Source organism: Eleutherodactylus coqui, chromosome 11, assembly GCF_035609145.1.
Source record: "Eleutherodactylus coqui strain aEleCoq1 chromosome 11, aEleCoq1.hap1, whole genome shotgun sequence".
NCBI classification, from domain to species: Eukaryota; Metazoa; Chordata; class Amphibia; order Anura; family Eleutherodactylidae; genus Eleutherodactylus; species Eleutherodactylus coqui.
In genome coordinates, this window is record NC_089847.1 from 74,157,749 (window position 1) to 74,173,089 (window position 15,341).

Sequence of the window (15,341 nt, forward strand, 5' to 3'; positions counted from 1 at the left end):
TTGTAAAACACCATCAAAAATAGTTACACTAAACGAAATTAACATTGTATGAGTTCTTCTTTGTTATGTTCACAATACATAAAAGGATTTTGTATACAAAAACGGTAGATAAAAAAGACCAAAAAACCCATGCTAAACGGGTGATATCCAGGCTGTACACTCCCGTCACATATTAATAACATCAGTATTAGAAATACAGTATATAATAAAGTATTACACTTAGAGGGTAAAATGCTATACAGACTTCAGTATAAATATATAGGGAACGATGGGAAGAGAAACAAGCATCTATTAAACAGCGAAACGGAGTATGCAGACCAGTAGAGAGAGAGCACCGCACCTCAACGGCATTTTGCTCTTAGGTTTCGTCTGGGGATCTAAACTAAATTCCGTGGAGCTAAATATAGATTCATCAACAGCCGAGTGATTGCGTCTTGAGAAGTTCATATCGAGTGTAGCTACAAAATGAAATGTGTTTCCATAAAATGCCTTTATGTTTTCTGCTAGCAAAATTCAACTGCAATTATAAAATATATTGTATAAACATAACATGCGAACAAAATTTGATACATTATACAATATTTCATGCAAACTATATATACTGATTTGTTAAAAATGTTAATTATCCCCCACAGTCACTGAGCTTGCCTCAGTCATAGATCTACAACTCTATTTTCAAAGGGTTTTCTAGTCAAAAATGCTATTTATGACCTATCTTTAGGATAGGTCATCAATAGTTGATTGGCCAAGGTTCGCCGCTTCAGATCCCGGCTGATCATCCGATTGGGTTCCTACTGTAAGTGCCAGGAAGCACAGGGGTTGGAGCAGAGGCCCATGCTCTGATCCTTTGTAGTGGTCGGCTCTTGTAATTGCAAGCGCAGCTGCCATTGATTTCATTGAGAGCTGTGCCTGCATTTGCAAGCACTGGTGACTACACAGAGGTCAGAGCAGCTGCTTCCATTCCATCCTCTGTGTGTATGGGCATTGACAGCAGGCACCCACTCAGATGGTCAGCTGGGGTCTCAAGCAGCAGACTCTGGTGGATCATCTATTGATGATCTATCCTGCAGATAGGTCCTGATGATAGGTCATCAATAATATTTTGCCTGGAAAACCCTTTTAAGATAATTGTGTAAACAGTCATTAAATTTGTGCTGCTTGACATTAGACTATGTTTTGTTGACAACTGTAACTCTAAAGGAGTTTTCTGAGAGTCAAATAAATGTCTATGGGTAGTTAATGAGTAGAGATGAGCGAACGTGTTCTTCCGAGCTTGATATTCGTGCGAATATTAGGGTGTTCGGGATGTTCGTTATTCGTAACGAACACCATGCGGTGTTCTGGTTACTTTCACTTCCTTCCCTGAGACGTTAGCGCGCTTTTTTTGGCCAATTGAAAGACAGGGAAGGCATTACAACTTCCCCCTGTGACGTTCAAGCCCTATACCACCCCCCTGCTGTGAGTGGCTGGGAAGATCAGGTGTCACCCGAACATAAAAGTCGGCCCCTCCCGCGGTTCGGCTCAGATGCCTGGTGAGTTAGCTGAGGGACAGTGCTGTTTGTACCGGAGCTGCTGTAGGGAAAGAATTGGTAGTTAGTGTAGGCTTCAAGACCCCCCAAAGGTCCTTATTAGGGCCACTGATAGCTGTGTGTTGGCTGCTGTTAGCAGTGCCATTTTTTTTTTCTCAAAATCGGCTCTGCAGAGCGTTGCACCCGGCATTAGGGACAGAAGTGCTGCATAGGCAGGGAGAGTGTTAGGAGTGAGTGTAGCCTTCAAGAACCTCAACGGTCCCTTCTAGGGCCATATTTATCCGTGTGCAGTACTGTCCAGGCTGCTGTTAGCTGTGCTGCATTTTTTTTTGCTTCTCAAAATCGCCTCTGCAGAGCATTCCACCCTCCATTGATACTGCAGGGAAAGAATTGTATAGGCAGGGCCACAACACAGTTATTATTCATAGAATATACGCAGTGCTGCCTTTTGCTTGTAAAACAAGTGAAAATAATTCTATTTGTCCTGCCTCTGTCCGTCCTAACGCCGGTGGACACGTGTCGGCTGCTTGTGCAACCTGTAAAAATCATACGCACCCAGCTACGTTTTACTCCTGGCTTCGCCATTTGCTTTCCTTAATTGGGAAAAAAAATACCTGCTCTGCCACAGTTAATAACTCTGCTACCCTCACGTTCTGTGACACATTAGCAGGAAAACAGCACAGTTATTAAACTTCTCATGTTCATAGAATATACGCAGTGCTGCCTTTTGGTGCAAAAAAATGGAAAATAATTCTATTTGTCCTGCCTCTGTCCGTCCTAACGCCGGTGGACACGTGTCGGCTGCGTCTGCAACCTGTAAAAATCATACGCACCCAGCTACGTTTTACTCCTGGCTTCGCCATTTGCTTTCCTTAATTGGGAAAAAAAATACCTGCTCTGCCACAGTTAATAACTCTGCTACCCTCACGTTCTGTGACACATTAGCAGGAAAACAGCACAGTTATTAAACTTCTCATGTTCATAGAATATACGCAGTGCTGCCTTTTGGTGCAAAAAAATGGAAAATAATTCTATTTGTCCTGCCTCTGTCCGTCCTAACGCCGGTGGACACGTGTCGGCTGCGTCTGCAACCTGTAAAAATCATACGCACCCAGCTACGTTTTACTCCTGGCTTCGCCATTTGCTTTCCTTAATTGGGAAAAAAAATACCTGCTCTGCCACAGTTAATAACTCTGCTACCCTCACGTTCTGTGACACATTAGCAGGAAAACAGCACAGTTATTAAACTTCTCATGTTCATAGAATATACGCAGTGCTGCCTTTTGGTGCAAAAAAACGGAAAATAATTCTATTTGTCCTGCCTCTGTCCGTCCTAACGCCGGTGGACACGTGTCGGCTGCGTGTGCAACCTGTAAAAATCATACGCACCCAGCTACGCTTTACTCCTGGCTTTGCCATTTGCTTTCCTTAATTGGGAAAAAAAATACCTGCTCTGCCACAGTTAATAACTCTGCTACCCTCACGTTCTGTGACACATTAGCAGGAAAACAGCACAGTTATTAAACTTCTCATGTTCATAGAATATACGCAGTGCTGCCTTTTGGTGCAAAAAAACGGAAAATAATTCTATTTGTCCTGCCTCTGTCCGTCCTAACGCCGGTGGACACGTGTCGGCTGCGTCTGCAACCTGTAAAAATCATACGCACCCAGCTACGTTTTACTCCTGGCTTCGCCATTTGCTTTCCTTAATAGGGAAAAAAAATACCTGCTCTGCCACAGTTAATAACTCTGCTACCCTCACGTTCTGTGACACATTAGCAGGAAAACAGCACAGTTATTAAACTTCTCATGTTCATAGAATATACGCAGTGCTGCCTTTTGGTGCAAAAAAACGGAAAATAATTCTATTTGTGCAGCCTCTGTCCGTCCTAACGCCGGTGGACACGTGTCGGCTGCGTGTGCAACCTGTAAAAATCATACGCACCCAGCTACGTTTTACTCCTGACTTCGCCATTTGCTTTCCTTAATTGGGAAAAAAAATACCTGCTCTGCCACAGTTAATAACTCTGCTACCCTCACGTTCTGTGACACATTAGCAGGAAAACAGCACAGTTATTAAACTTCTCATGTTCATAGAATATACGCAGTGCTGCCTTTTGGTGCAAAAAAACGGAAAATAATTCTATGTGTCCTGCCTCTGTCCGTCCTAACGCCGGTGGACACGTGTCGGCTGCGTCTGCAACCTGTAAAAATCATACGCACCCAGCTACGTTTTACTCCTGGCTTCGCCATTTGCTTTCCTTAATTGGGAAAAAAAAAACCTGCTCTGCCACAGTTAATAACTCTGCTACCCTCACGTTCTGTGACACATTAGCAGGAAAACAGCACAGTTATTAAACTTAGATTATTCATTCACTAGAGGCAGTGGGGCCTTTCGTTTTCAAAAAAGGGAAAAAATTATATTTGGCCTGCAGTCTTGCGTCAATTTATTAGCTGCCTGTGAAATCAAATCACTGGTAATACAGCATGCTGAGAGGTAGGGGTAGGCCTAGAGGACGTGGACGCGGCCGAGGACGCGGAGGGCCAAGTCAGGGTGTGGGCACAGGCCAAGCTCCTGATCCAGGTGTGTCGCAGCCGACTGCTGCGCGATTAGGAGAGAGGCACGTTTCTGGTGTCCCCATATTCATCGCCCAATTAATGGGTCCACGCGGGAGACGGTTATTAGAAAATGAGCAGTGTGAGCAGGTCCTGTCCTGGATGGCAGAAAGTGCTTCGAGCAACCTATCGTCTACCCGCAGTTCTGCGCCGTCCACTGCTGCCAATCCGAATCCTCTGTCTGCTGCTCCTCCTTCCTCCCAGCCTCCTCACTCCACAACAATAACACCTGCTCAGGAGCGGGAACACTCCCAGGAACTGTTCTCGGGCCCCTGCTTAGATTGGGCAGCAGCGGTTCCTCTCCCACCAGAGGAGTTTATCGTCACTGATGCCCAACCATTCGAAAGTTCCCGGGGTCCGGGGGAAGAGGCTGGGGACTTCCGCCAACTGTCTCAACAACTTTCTGTGGGTGAGGAGGACGATGACGATCAGACACAGTTGTCTTGCAGTGAGGTAGTAGTAAGGGCAGTAAGTCCGAGGGAGCAGCGCACAGAGGATTCGGAGGAAGAGCAGCAGGACGATGAGGTGACTGACCCCACCTGGTGTGCAACGCTTACTCAGGAGGACAGGTCTTCAGAGGGGGAGTCAAGGGCATCAGCAGGGCAGGTTGCAAGAGGCAGTGCGGTGGCCAGGGGTAGAGGCAGGGCCAGACCGAATAATCCACCAAGTGTTTCCCAAAGCGCCCCCTCGCGCCATGCCACCCTGCAGAGGCCGAGGTGCTCTAAGGTCTGGCAGTTTTTCACAGAGACGCCTGACGACCGACGAACAGTGGTGTGCAACCTTTGTTGCGCAAAGCTCAGCCGGGGAGCCAACACCAACAGCCTCACCACCACCACCATGCGCAGACATATGATGGCCAAGCACCCCGCAAGGTGGGACGAAGGCCGTTCAGCGCCTCCGGTTTGCACCCCTGCCTCTCCCCCTGTGCCCCAACCTGCCACTGAGATGCAACCCCCCTCTCAGGACACAGGCACTACCGTCTCCTGGCCTGCACCCACACCCTCACCTCCGCTGTCCTCGGCCCCATCCAGCAGTGTAGTTCAGCGCACCGTCCAGCCGTCGCTTGCGCAACTGTTGGAGCGCAAGCGCAAGTACGCCGCCACGCACCCGCACGCTCAAACGTTAACCGTCCGCATAGCAAAATTCATCAGCCTTGAGATGCTGCCGTATAGGGTTGTGGAAACGGAGTCCTTCAAAAGTATCATGGAGGCGGCGGCCCCGCGCTACTCAGTTCCCAGTCGCCACTACTTTTCCCAATGTGCCGTCCCAGCCCTGCACGACCACGTCTCCCGCAACATTGTACGCGCCCTCACCAACGCGGTTACTGCCACGGTCCACTTAACTACGGACACGTGGACAAGCACAGGCGGGGAGGGCCACTACATCTCCCTGACGGCACATTGGGTGAATTTAGTGGAGGCTGGGACAGAGTCAGAGCCTGGGACCGCTCACGTCCTACCCACCCCCAGAATTGCAGGCCCCAGCTCGGTGGTGGTATCTGCGGAGGTGTATGCTTCCTCCACTAAAGCACCCTCCTCCTCCTCCTCCTCTGTCTCGCAATCAAGATGTGTTAGCAGCAGCATGTCGCCAGCAGTCGGTGTCGCGCGGTGTGGCAGCACAGCGGTGGGCAAGCGTCAGCAGGCCGTGCTGAAACTACTCAGCTTAGGCGATAAGAGGCACACGGCCCACGAACTGCTGCAGGGTCTGACACAGCAGACCGACCGCTGGCTTGCGCTGCTGAGCCTCCAACCGGGCATGGTCGTGTGTGACAACGGCCGTAACCTGGTGGCGGCTCTGCAGCTCGGCAGCCTCACGCACGTGCCATGCCTGGCCCACGTCTTTAATTTGGTGGTTCAGCGCTTTCTGAAAAGCTACCCACGCTTGTCAGACCTGCTCGTAAAGGCGCGCCGGCTCTGCGCACATTTCCGCAAGTCCCACACGGACGCTGCCACCCTGCGCACCCTGCAACATCACTTTAAGCTGCCAGTGCACCGACTGCTGTGCGACGTGCCCACACGGTGGAACTCTACGCTCCACATGTTGGCCAGGCTCTATGAACAATGTAGAGCTATAGTCGAATACCAACTCCAACATGGGCGGCGCAGTGGGAGTCAGCCTCCTCAATTCCTTTCAGAAGAGTGGGCCTGGTTGGCAGACATCTGCCATGTCCTCGGTAATTTTGAGGAGTCTACCCAGGTGGTGAGCGGCGATGCTACAATCATTAGCGTCACCATTCCTCTGCTATGCATCTTGAGAAATTCCCTGCAAACCATAAAGGCAGCTGCTTTGCGCTCGGAAACGGGGGCGGGGGAAGACAGTATGCCGCTGGATAGTCAGGGCAGCCTCCTGTCTATTTCTCAGCGCGTACAGGAGGAGGAGGAGGAGCATGAGGAGGATGAGGAGGAGGGGGAAGAGACAGCTTGGGCCGCTGCTGACGGTACACCGGCTGATTGCCTGTCATCCTTTCAGCATGTATGGCCTGAGGAGGAGGAGGAGGAGGAGGATCCTGAAAGTGATCTTCCTAGTGAAGACAGCCATGTGTTGCGTACAGGTACCCTGGCACACATGGCTGACTTCATGTTAGGATGCCTTTCTCGTGACCCTCGCGTTGCACGCATTCTGGCCACGACGGATTACTGGGTGTACACACTGCTCGATCCACGGTATAAGGAGAACCTGCCCACTCTGATTCCCGAAGAGGAAAGGGGTTCGAGAGTGTTGCTATACCACAGGACCCTTGCGGACAAGCTGATGGTAAAATTCCCAGCCGACAGCGCTAGTGGCAGAAGGCGCAGTACCGAGGGCAAGGTAGCAGGGGATGTGCGTAGATCGAGCAGCATGTACATCCCAGGCAGTGCAACAGTCTTTAAGGGCCTGGCCAGCTTTATGGCTCCCCACCAAGACTGTGTCACCGCTCCCCAGTCACGGCTGAGTCGGCGGGAGCACTGTAAAAGGATGGTGAGGGAGTACGTAGCGGATCGCACGACCATCCTCGGTGACGCCTCTGCCCCCTACAACTACTGGGTGTCGAAGCTGGACACGTGGCCTGAACTAGCGCTGTATGCCCTGGAGGTGCTTGCTTGTCCTGCGGCTAGCGTCTTGTCGGAGAGGGTGTTTAGTGCGGCTGGGGGAATCATCACAGATAAGCGTAGCCGCTTGTCAACCGACAGTGCCGACAGGCTAACACTCATCAAGATGAACAAAGGCTGGATTTCCCCAGACTTCTGTTCTCCACCAGCGGACAGCAGCGATACGTAAGCAATACGTAGGCTGCACCCGCGGATGGAAGCTACGTTCTCTCTCACCATCCAAAACGGGGACATTTCTGCTTCATCAATCTGTGTCTAATATTCCTCCTCCTCCTCCTCCTGCTCCTCCTCCTGAAACCTCACGTAATCACGCTGAACGGGCAATTTTTCTTAGGGCCACAAGGCTCACTCAAATAATTTTTCTGAACAATTTTTATAAGTTTCAATGCGCTTAAAAGCATTGGAACTTTAACTTGAACCAATTTTTCGTTACACTGGGCTGCCTCCAGGCCTAGTTACCACTTAAGCCACATTAACCAAAGCGATTAATGGGTTTCACCTGCCCTCTTGGCTGGCCATGGCCAATTTTTGGGATGTACATTAGTACTGTTGATACAGCAATTTTTGTGGGCCCTCGCCTACAGTGTAATCAAATTAATTTTTAGCCCACCTGCATTACAGCTGACGTTACCTCAGCTGTGTTGGGCAATGCAATGGGATATTTTTGTGTACCGCTGGTGGGTTCCAGGGAGCCACCCATGCTGTAGGTGCACACGGAGTTTTTAATACATCTGTACACTTGTAAAGAACCCCAGTCAGACTGGGGCATGCAGTGTGGGCCGAAGCCCACCTGCATTATGCACGACATTACTACCTCAGCTGTGTTGGGCAATGCAATGGGATATTTCTATGTACCACCGGTGGCTTCCTGGCACCCACCCATGCTGTCGGTCCACAGGGACTTCACAATAGGGAGTTGTACCTGCCTGTGTCTATGAATTAAAAAGCCCGGTCTAACTGGGGCATGCAGACACCTTGACAGAATGAATAGTGTGTGGCACATAGGTTCCCCATTGCTATGCCTACGTGTGCAGCTCCTGATGGCGGTGGCACAGGATTCTATTTCTCTTTGCTTCTGTACAGCATTGTGGGCTATCGACCCGCCCCTTTTAAAGAGGGTCGCTGCCTAGCCGTGCCAACCCTCTGCAGTGTGTGCCTGCGGTTCCTCCTCATGGCAGACGCACTTCTAAATAGACATGAGGCTGGTGTGGCATGAGGGCAGCTGAAGGCTGCGCAGGGACAGTTTGGTGTGTGCTGTGGGGGGAGGGGGGGCGGTTGGTCAGCATGTAACCCAGGAGAAGTGGCAGCGGAGTGTCATCCAGGCAGTGATTGTGCTTTGTTGTAGCTAGTGTGGTGCTTAGCAAAGGTATGCCATGCTAATGAGGGCTTTTCAGAAGTAAAAGTTGTTGGGAGGGGGGGGGGGCCCACTCTTGCCGGTATTGTGGCTTAATAGTGGGACCTGTGAACTTGAGATGCAGCCCAACAAGTAGCCCCTCGCCTACCCTATCCGTTTCTGTGTCATTCCCATCACTTTGTTGAATTGCCCAGATTTTCACACATGAAAACCTTAGCGAGCATCGGCGAAATACAAAAATTCTCTGGTCGCCCATTGACTTCAATGGGGTTCGTTGTTCGAAACGAACCCTCGAGCATCGCGGGAAGTTCGTTCCGAATAACGAGCACCCGAACATTTTGGTGTTCGCTCATCTCTATTAATGAGCTAAAAAAAAAAGTAAGGCATACACACTTGTCAGACGTCTCCAACTGTTGAACACAGGAGCCCTGGTAATCACTGTCCCGATCCTGGAAGAAATTGCAACGATCATGTGCTTTACATTGTGCACATGATCACTCAACAAATATCTAATATTGGCAGTGATACAGCACATGATACAGTCTGTGATTGGCTGAGCAGTAGCGTGTACAATGAATAGTACATGACTATTGTACTTCCAGAACTGGAGCCGTAAGGTCCAAGGCTTTTGCACTGGACAGGAAGAGAGGGAAGCTTTTGTTACCTGCCCATAGAGGCTTTGTGGGCCTTGGAAAAACCCTTTGAATTAGTGAAATGTTTATGAGACATTTGTCGAATTAATTTCCATATAATATGTATTATTCTGCACAATTGAAACATGATTGCACCATTTAACAGGTTTTATTTGTTGTGCAATATATTAACCTTTGTCATTTTTTTTCTATAGGACCAGGGCACAGTGGGGGTGATTTTTAACGTGGGCACAGATGATATAACTATAGAAGAGCCAGGGGCCCTGGTGAGTGATGGAAAGTATCATGTGGTGCGATTTACCCGTAGTGGGGGAAACGCTACCTTGCAGGTGGACAGCTGGCCGGTCAACGAAAGGTATCCTGCAGGTGAGAAACCCTAATACTTATGTGCATGGAAAAAACCTCCTCTGAAGATCAATGCTATGTTATAGACTAAAAAGAGTATTTTCTTTCAAGCCTTTTACAATATTACTGCTGTTGTAATGTAGGGATATGATTGGCACCCTATACAGTAAATCCCACTTATTGCTGTGAATTATGACTACCATGTAAACACACATAATTACAGAATGTTATACAATTAATGATATTTTGTAGCTTGTAAGAAAATACTATTCAAACATGATGTGACTCAGATTAGCAGAGCAGTAGACTATGCACTTGGAGAGTGCAAGCAGATGTACCAGGATACAAGCCAAATGCAAACACTCAGTACAATATTGACACATTTCCATGGCTAAATAACCACAATCAAGTCACCCTTTCTTTTTCCTTGTATAAACATCTAAGTGTGTGAAGTGGGGAAAAGTTCTTGCCCTGCTTAGTGCTCTAACTTTCCCTGCTTCCTACTTTTTCCCATTCTTTATTGACAGTCTGCTCATGTGAGCTCCTGCCTGTTTCACATTTGGTTAAACACTTTTCCCTAGTCCATGCTGAAGACAAGGAAAAAGTCAAGAGTCAAGAAAACGATGTTGTCATGCTAGAGCTAGAGCTTTTACATATAGGTCATGGTTTTTACACACGAGGTGAACTAGGACATTGTTGATCTTATCTGACGTTCAGAGCGAATAGAATTTTATTTACATGCACTGCGATCTTGCAAATGAACCATGGGATCAGTTTTCTCCTCCCATTAAACTGTGTTCTTAAATGCTGCTTGTATAATTTGTACTTTTTAGAACAATGGGTAAACTAAAAGGATCTAAGAGATTGTTTTTTCCCTAAGGTATATGTTTGAATCTTGATTGAATAAATAATGAGAAAATATGAATTAATTAACCAAAAAAGTACTGATAAACCTAGTGCTAAAATTTCAGTCTAAACTGTCCCAACTCTCCCTTTAACCAATTTATAAACAGAACTAACTAGAACTTAGCTTTTAATCCATTCTGCCCTCATTACAACCATATCAATTCTAAACTGCAGAGTAGACTTGGAATGCAAGATTTGGGAAAAGTGAACTCTGTTTATTTGCTATATGTTGTTTTGAATAAGCTGGCTATTCCATGTCCTAGCAGGTTTAAATGGGCACAATAGCATGGACTCCTCTCTAGATCACACTACGAAAAACAGCAATATTAGTCTTATGTAACCTGTAGGAAATGACTGACTGCAAATTGCAACTTGAAAAACCATTCACAATTGGGGACATTTACCTATACTAGTACAAAGTAGAGGAGTTGCAATCAATCAGATAGCTTCTTTCATTTTTCAGAAGGACTTCTGAAAAATCAGATATAGAATTTTATTGAATGCTAATGGCAACTGCTTTAACGTTTCTTTGCCCAAGTTTGGATAACTCTATCAGTGTTTATTATGTGTAGAATTGCCAGCTAGGAAGTTCAGTGTTGGCAAAGTAATTAATCTCAAAATTATTGAATGGGTGTTAATAAGTGACAATTGAGAAATTGATCTGTGATCTGTACATTGTGAAGAATATAAACTAACTGGCTCTTTTCTGACCGACATTTACAATTATTAGCTGGCTGTTTCTTTGCTTCTATATGAAGTTTTCTCAGCCTTTCAGTATTAGTATATATGAATTTCTTTGCACTTCTTTAAGTTCAGGAAGATGTTGCACTAAAGTTCCAAACTCTTGCCTTAAATATTTTTACAAATGATTTTTAGTTTCATAGTGCAGGACTTTAAAACTTCATACATAATATATATAATAAAGTGCATATAGGATAAATATGACAACACTGTATCTTCACAATGCATGTTTGCTGAGATACTTCCAGAGAAACACAAGCATCTGCAAACCTATGTGACATTTTGAGGGACCTTGAAAACTTTAAGGAATCTTCTGGTCAGGATAGGTCATAAATAGTTAGATCCAGAGACCCATCACATGGGATCTCCAGTGATCACCTTTTTGCCTAGCCCAACTATCAGTGCAGCGGGCCAGACATGCAAGGCAGAAGTGAACGTAGCCTTGATAGCTTCGCTCCCATTGAAATCAATGGAAGCTATAATGTCTATTACACTTCCGTGCCTGTCCCTGGTGTCGGGAGAGCCAGAAGTGAAATAGCTGCTCCAGCTTCCACTGACTTCAATAGGAGTGAAGCCATCTACACCACTTCCGCTCGCATGGCACTATGCTTATTTTAAATACTCTGTATGGATGTGAAAATGTTTTGCACTATACAGCTGAGGATCATTTAAGAAATATTCTTTGTGCTCATTGCATATGAAGCCATATAAGAAAGTGTAGAGTCTCAATAATATGCACTGATGTATTACCTTTTATTAGTCTGGCTTACATATATGATTGAAGGTTTATTTCCCTCTACCCATGACTCTGGGATTTTACTATATGTCCATAGTTGTATTATGTTACTCAGCACTGTGCTTGATCCAATCCAGACCCTTCCACTATATCACAGTCATGTAAGCATCTCTCCTTCCCTACCTTTTTTTTTTATTTCCCTGATAGCACTGATATCGCCCTTATTTCTGAGGTAGTCATTGTCAATTTTATTTTAAGATAACCAATGGAATTTTAGGGTTACTGCTATTTTGCAATTGTAAAAATAATATAACCTAATAATAAAAATATTTTTTATGAAGATTTTGACCTTTACTAGAAAGACTGTGACTAAAATGAGCGAAAGTAAATATTATTACAATGGACAAAAGTAATTTCTAATTTATTATGATATCTAAAACCATTTATTAGTAACATCTATTAGAGGAAAATAATAGTTTTCAAGGCAGCAATTCGTTGCTGGTATGTTGTTACAGAATGTATTGATCCAATCTAGTCAAGTGGCTTTCAATGGAACAGACAACCCTTGCAGGTTAAAGGGTGGTACGAAAGTGGAATAATCTGTAGTATTAGGTTGACATGATTTAGAAATAAGTATGTAAGTAGTACTCACTCAAATGAAGATGGTTTCCCAGATTTTGCAATCCATACTATTTATATTGACTTGTGAAACTGGTTTCAGTAAATGGGGGCATAATGGGACTAATCTCCTTAAATCTCTCTTAACCATTTTCTAACTATTGTAACTGTTCCATGAACTGTTAACCTCTAACCTTTCGCCTTTCAGATTCTAATGCATCTAATGTTCTTTTATTAAAACTCTATAAAGGGAACCCAGATAGTGAAAGATTGGCGCTTGCCCGGCAGCGCATCCCCTACCGCCTGGGTCGTGTTGTAGACGAATGGCTGCTAGACAAAGGTAATTTTTGTGGGGATTGGGAGGTTGGTTTAAAAATGGTGGAGTGAGAAGGTGAAGAGAATTCTTCAAAATAAAACTGACAAATTACATAGAAATCACCTAAACATTATCAGAAGAGTTGTCTACTTTCCCTTTTACTCTGTGTTATTTTTGTCCACTCTTTTTTTTCATAACTCACATTATAAGAACCAATGTTGCAGATGATAGTACATTCACATTTGAACTGTTCATTGAAGACATTTGCATTCATTCCAAGCATTCATTTTTTTAATCCTTTCTTTGGCATTTTAGAGATTTTTCATCCAACTAAATCGATCTTTTTTTAAAAATAGTTTTATTTCCGAATAAAATTAAAAAAAAGTGTACATTACATTTAAGCTGTAGCAACAGATACTGCTCACATGTTAAAGCTGACTTTTACATCAGTAGAACAATTAGAGAAATACAATAGTGCCATGTCATTAATAGTACAATTTACTACTGTCATTTTCAGCATATGCAGACCTTAGAAAAACATCTCTATTCATTCCGAATACTGTAAAGCAAAAAAGCTGTAGTTAATGCACAACTAGAGAATTGAGTGAGTCGCATCACTTTCCACACACTTTCAAAAACATTTTGGGGCACTCTCAGTTGTTGTAGAAAATATTTTCTTAAGGAACTACTCAGGATTTCCATTGGAATATGGAAAGTGGTCTTTCTTCACACCACATTGCTATTTCTTTTCTTGCCAAGAAACCTCTAGTAAAAGAAAAAAACATTCTATTATAGTACATCAAGTTTTTCATCTAGAATTCCAAATAAACATCCTTTTGGAGATAGCATCTAGAATTCCAAATAAACACACTGCTGGGGATATAAATCCATTACTAACACTGTCGTTTTTTCATGAAGATCAGACATCATAAAATTAATTGGGTAGTTTTGATATTTAATAATGTAGAGACTACACAGAATTATTCTGGGAAATGTTGAGAAAACTTTCTGTAAACACAAAATCGTTTTTTGAATTGGGTTAAGATTTAATCTAAAGATACAAAACTGTGAATTTTAAAAAAAGGTTAAAGCATATCCCATGTCCATGTCAATTATGGAATCATGGTGTCTTTCGTAATGTAGACTTATATATACTTTGAACTTTTAAATACACATTTAAATGAACTAAAGCTATAAAGGGGGACAAGTAAAAATGTTGATTTGTAGAACCTGTATATTTCACTGCCCGGTACGTGACCTCTGGGATTTAAAGAGTAAAGAGCTATTGCAGTAACATTTCCACAACGTCTGCCCATTAACATATAAGGAATGTAAAAATTACATCAAATTGTTGAAGGCATTTTGAGCTTTTTGAAAAACAAATTACCTATTTATGACATTGACATTGTCATATATATTGTTTCATAAAACATAGATGAAATAATTTTTTATCGTTTTTTTACCATAATGTATTCAAAATAATGGTAAAGATAGGATAGGTCTCCTTTAGATTAAGTATTACAGTTTCTAACACTACCACATATTTTTGTATATCCACATAATGTAAAACATTCCAAGGTTTTACATGTTTTTTATTTTAGTGAACATTTTTAGGCCATCCCTTACAGCTGTATAAAAAAATATGATTGATTTCTAGCTTCAAATCATATCCTTCCTCTAAGCAGACAGAGATTCAAGGTATTGACAGATATCACAGTCCGCCAAAAGGAAGAACATAACCCTTAATAGCAGTACAAAATATCAAGAACTTATATAACCAAAGCCAAAATTTCATATTATAGTGTTTGAATAAACTGGCAAATTGCCAGAGTAGAACCAAAATGATCCGCAGGGAGCCTACGTGTGGAGCTGCAACCATTCTAACTTCGATCCCAGCAGTATATGTGTATGTATATATATATATATATATATATATATATATATTAAACATTTTAGAACACCTCAGTTTTTCCAGTTAATATTCACACAGTTTAATATCTCAAATTTACCAAATCAAATTTAGATTTATGACTCCAGCTGATTTAATAGCTTTACACAATCAAGGCATTTTTTGTAATAATAATAATAATCTTTATTTGTATGGCGCCAACATATTCCGCAGCGCTTACAATTGTACAATTGCATTCAGATATTGTTTCAAAATTTCTTCTCAACATGGTTGCAGAAGTTCCTACAAATGTGCTGGACTTGTAGATTGCTTTGCTTTCACTCTTCTATCCAGTTAATCTCAAACACATTCAATGGGTTTAAGTTTGGAGACTGGAGACATTCCATTCTTTGAAGCCAACTTGCTTCTTTTTGTCTTTTTAAGTAGTTTTGACATAACCCAGAAGTAGAACTTTGATCATTGTTTTGCTATAATATGAACCCCTGACCAACTAGGCACAAACCAGAGGGTATTGCGTGGCATATCAAAT

General features: G+C 43.8%; 1 protein-coding gene across 13 annotated transcripts in view; it reads left to right on the forward strand.

The window, feature by feature from the left end:
- Nucleotides 1-15,341, forward strand: part of NRXN2 (neurexin 2) — a 693,278-nt gene that overhangs the window by 504,771 nt on the left and 173,166 nt on the right. For 8 of the 13 annotated variants that reach the window (XM_066582619.1, XM_066582620.1, XM_066582612.1 and 5 more), the window contains 2 exons: nt 9,436-9,607; nt 12,838-12,927. In XM_066582619.1, the coding sequence (XP_066438716.1) occupies nt 9,436-9,607; nt 12,838-12,927 (262 nt within the window). The remainder of the gene's footprint in view (nt 1-9,435; nt 9,608-12,837; nt 12,928-15,341) is intronic. The other 5 variants (XM_066582621.1, XM_066582626.1, XM_066582625.1 and 2 more) reach the window with 1 other exon arrangement.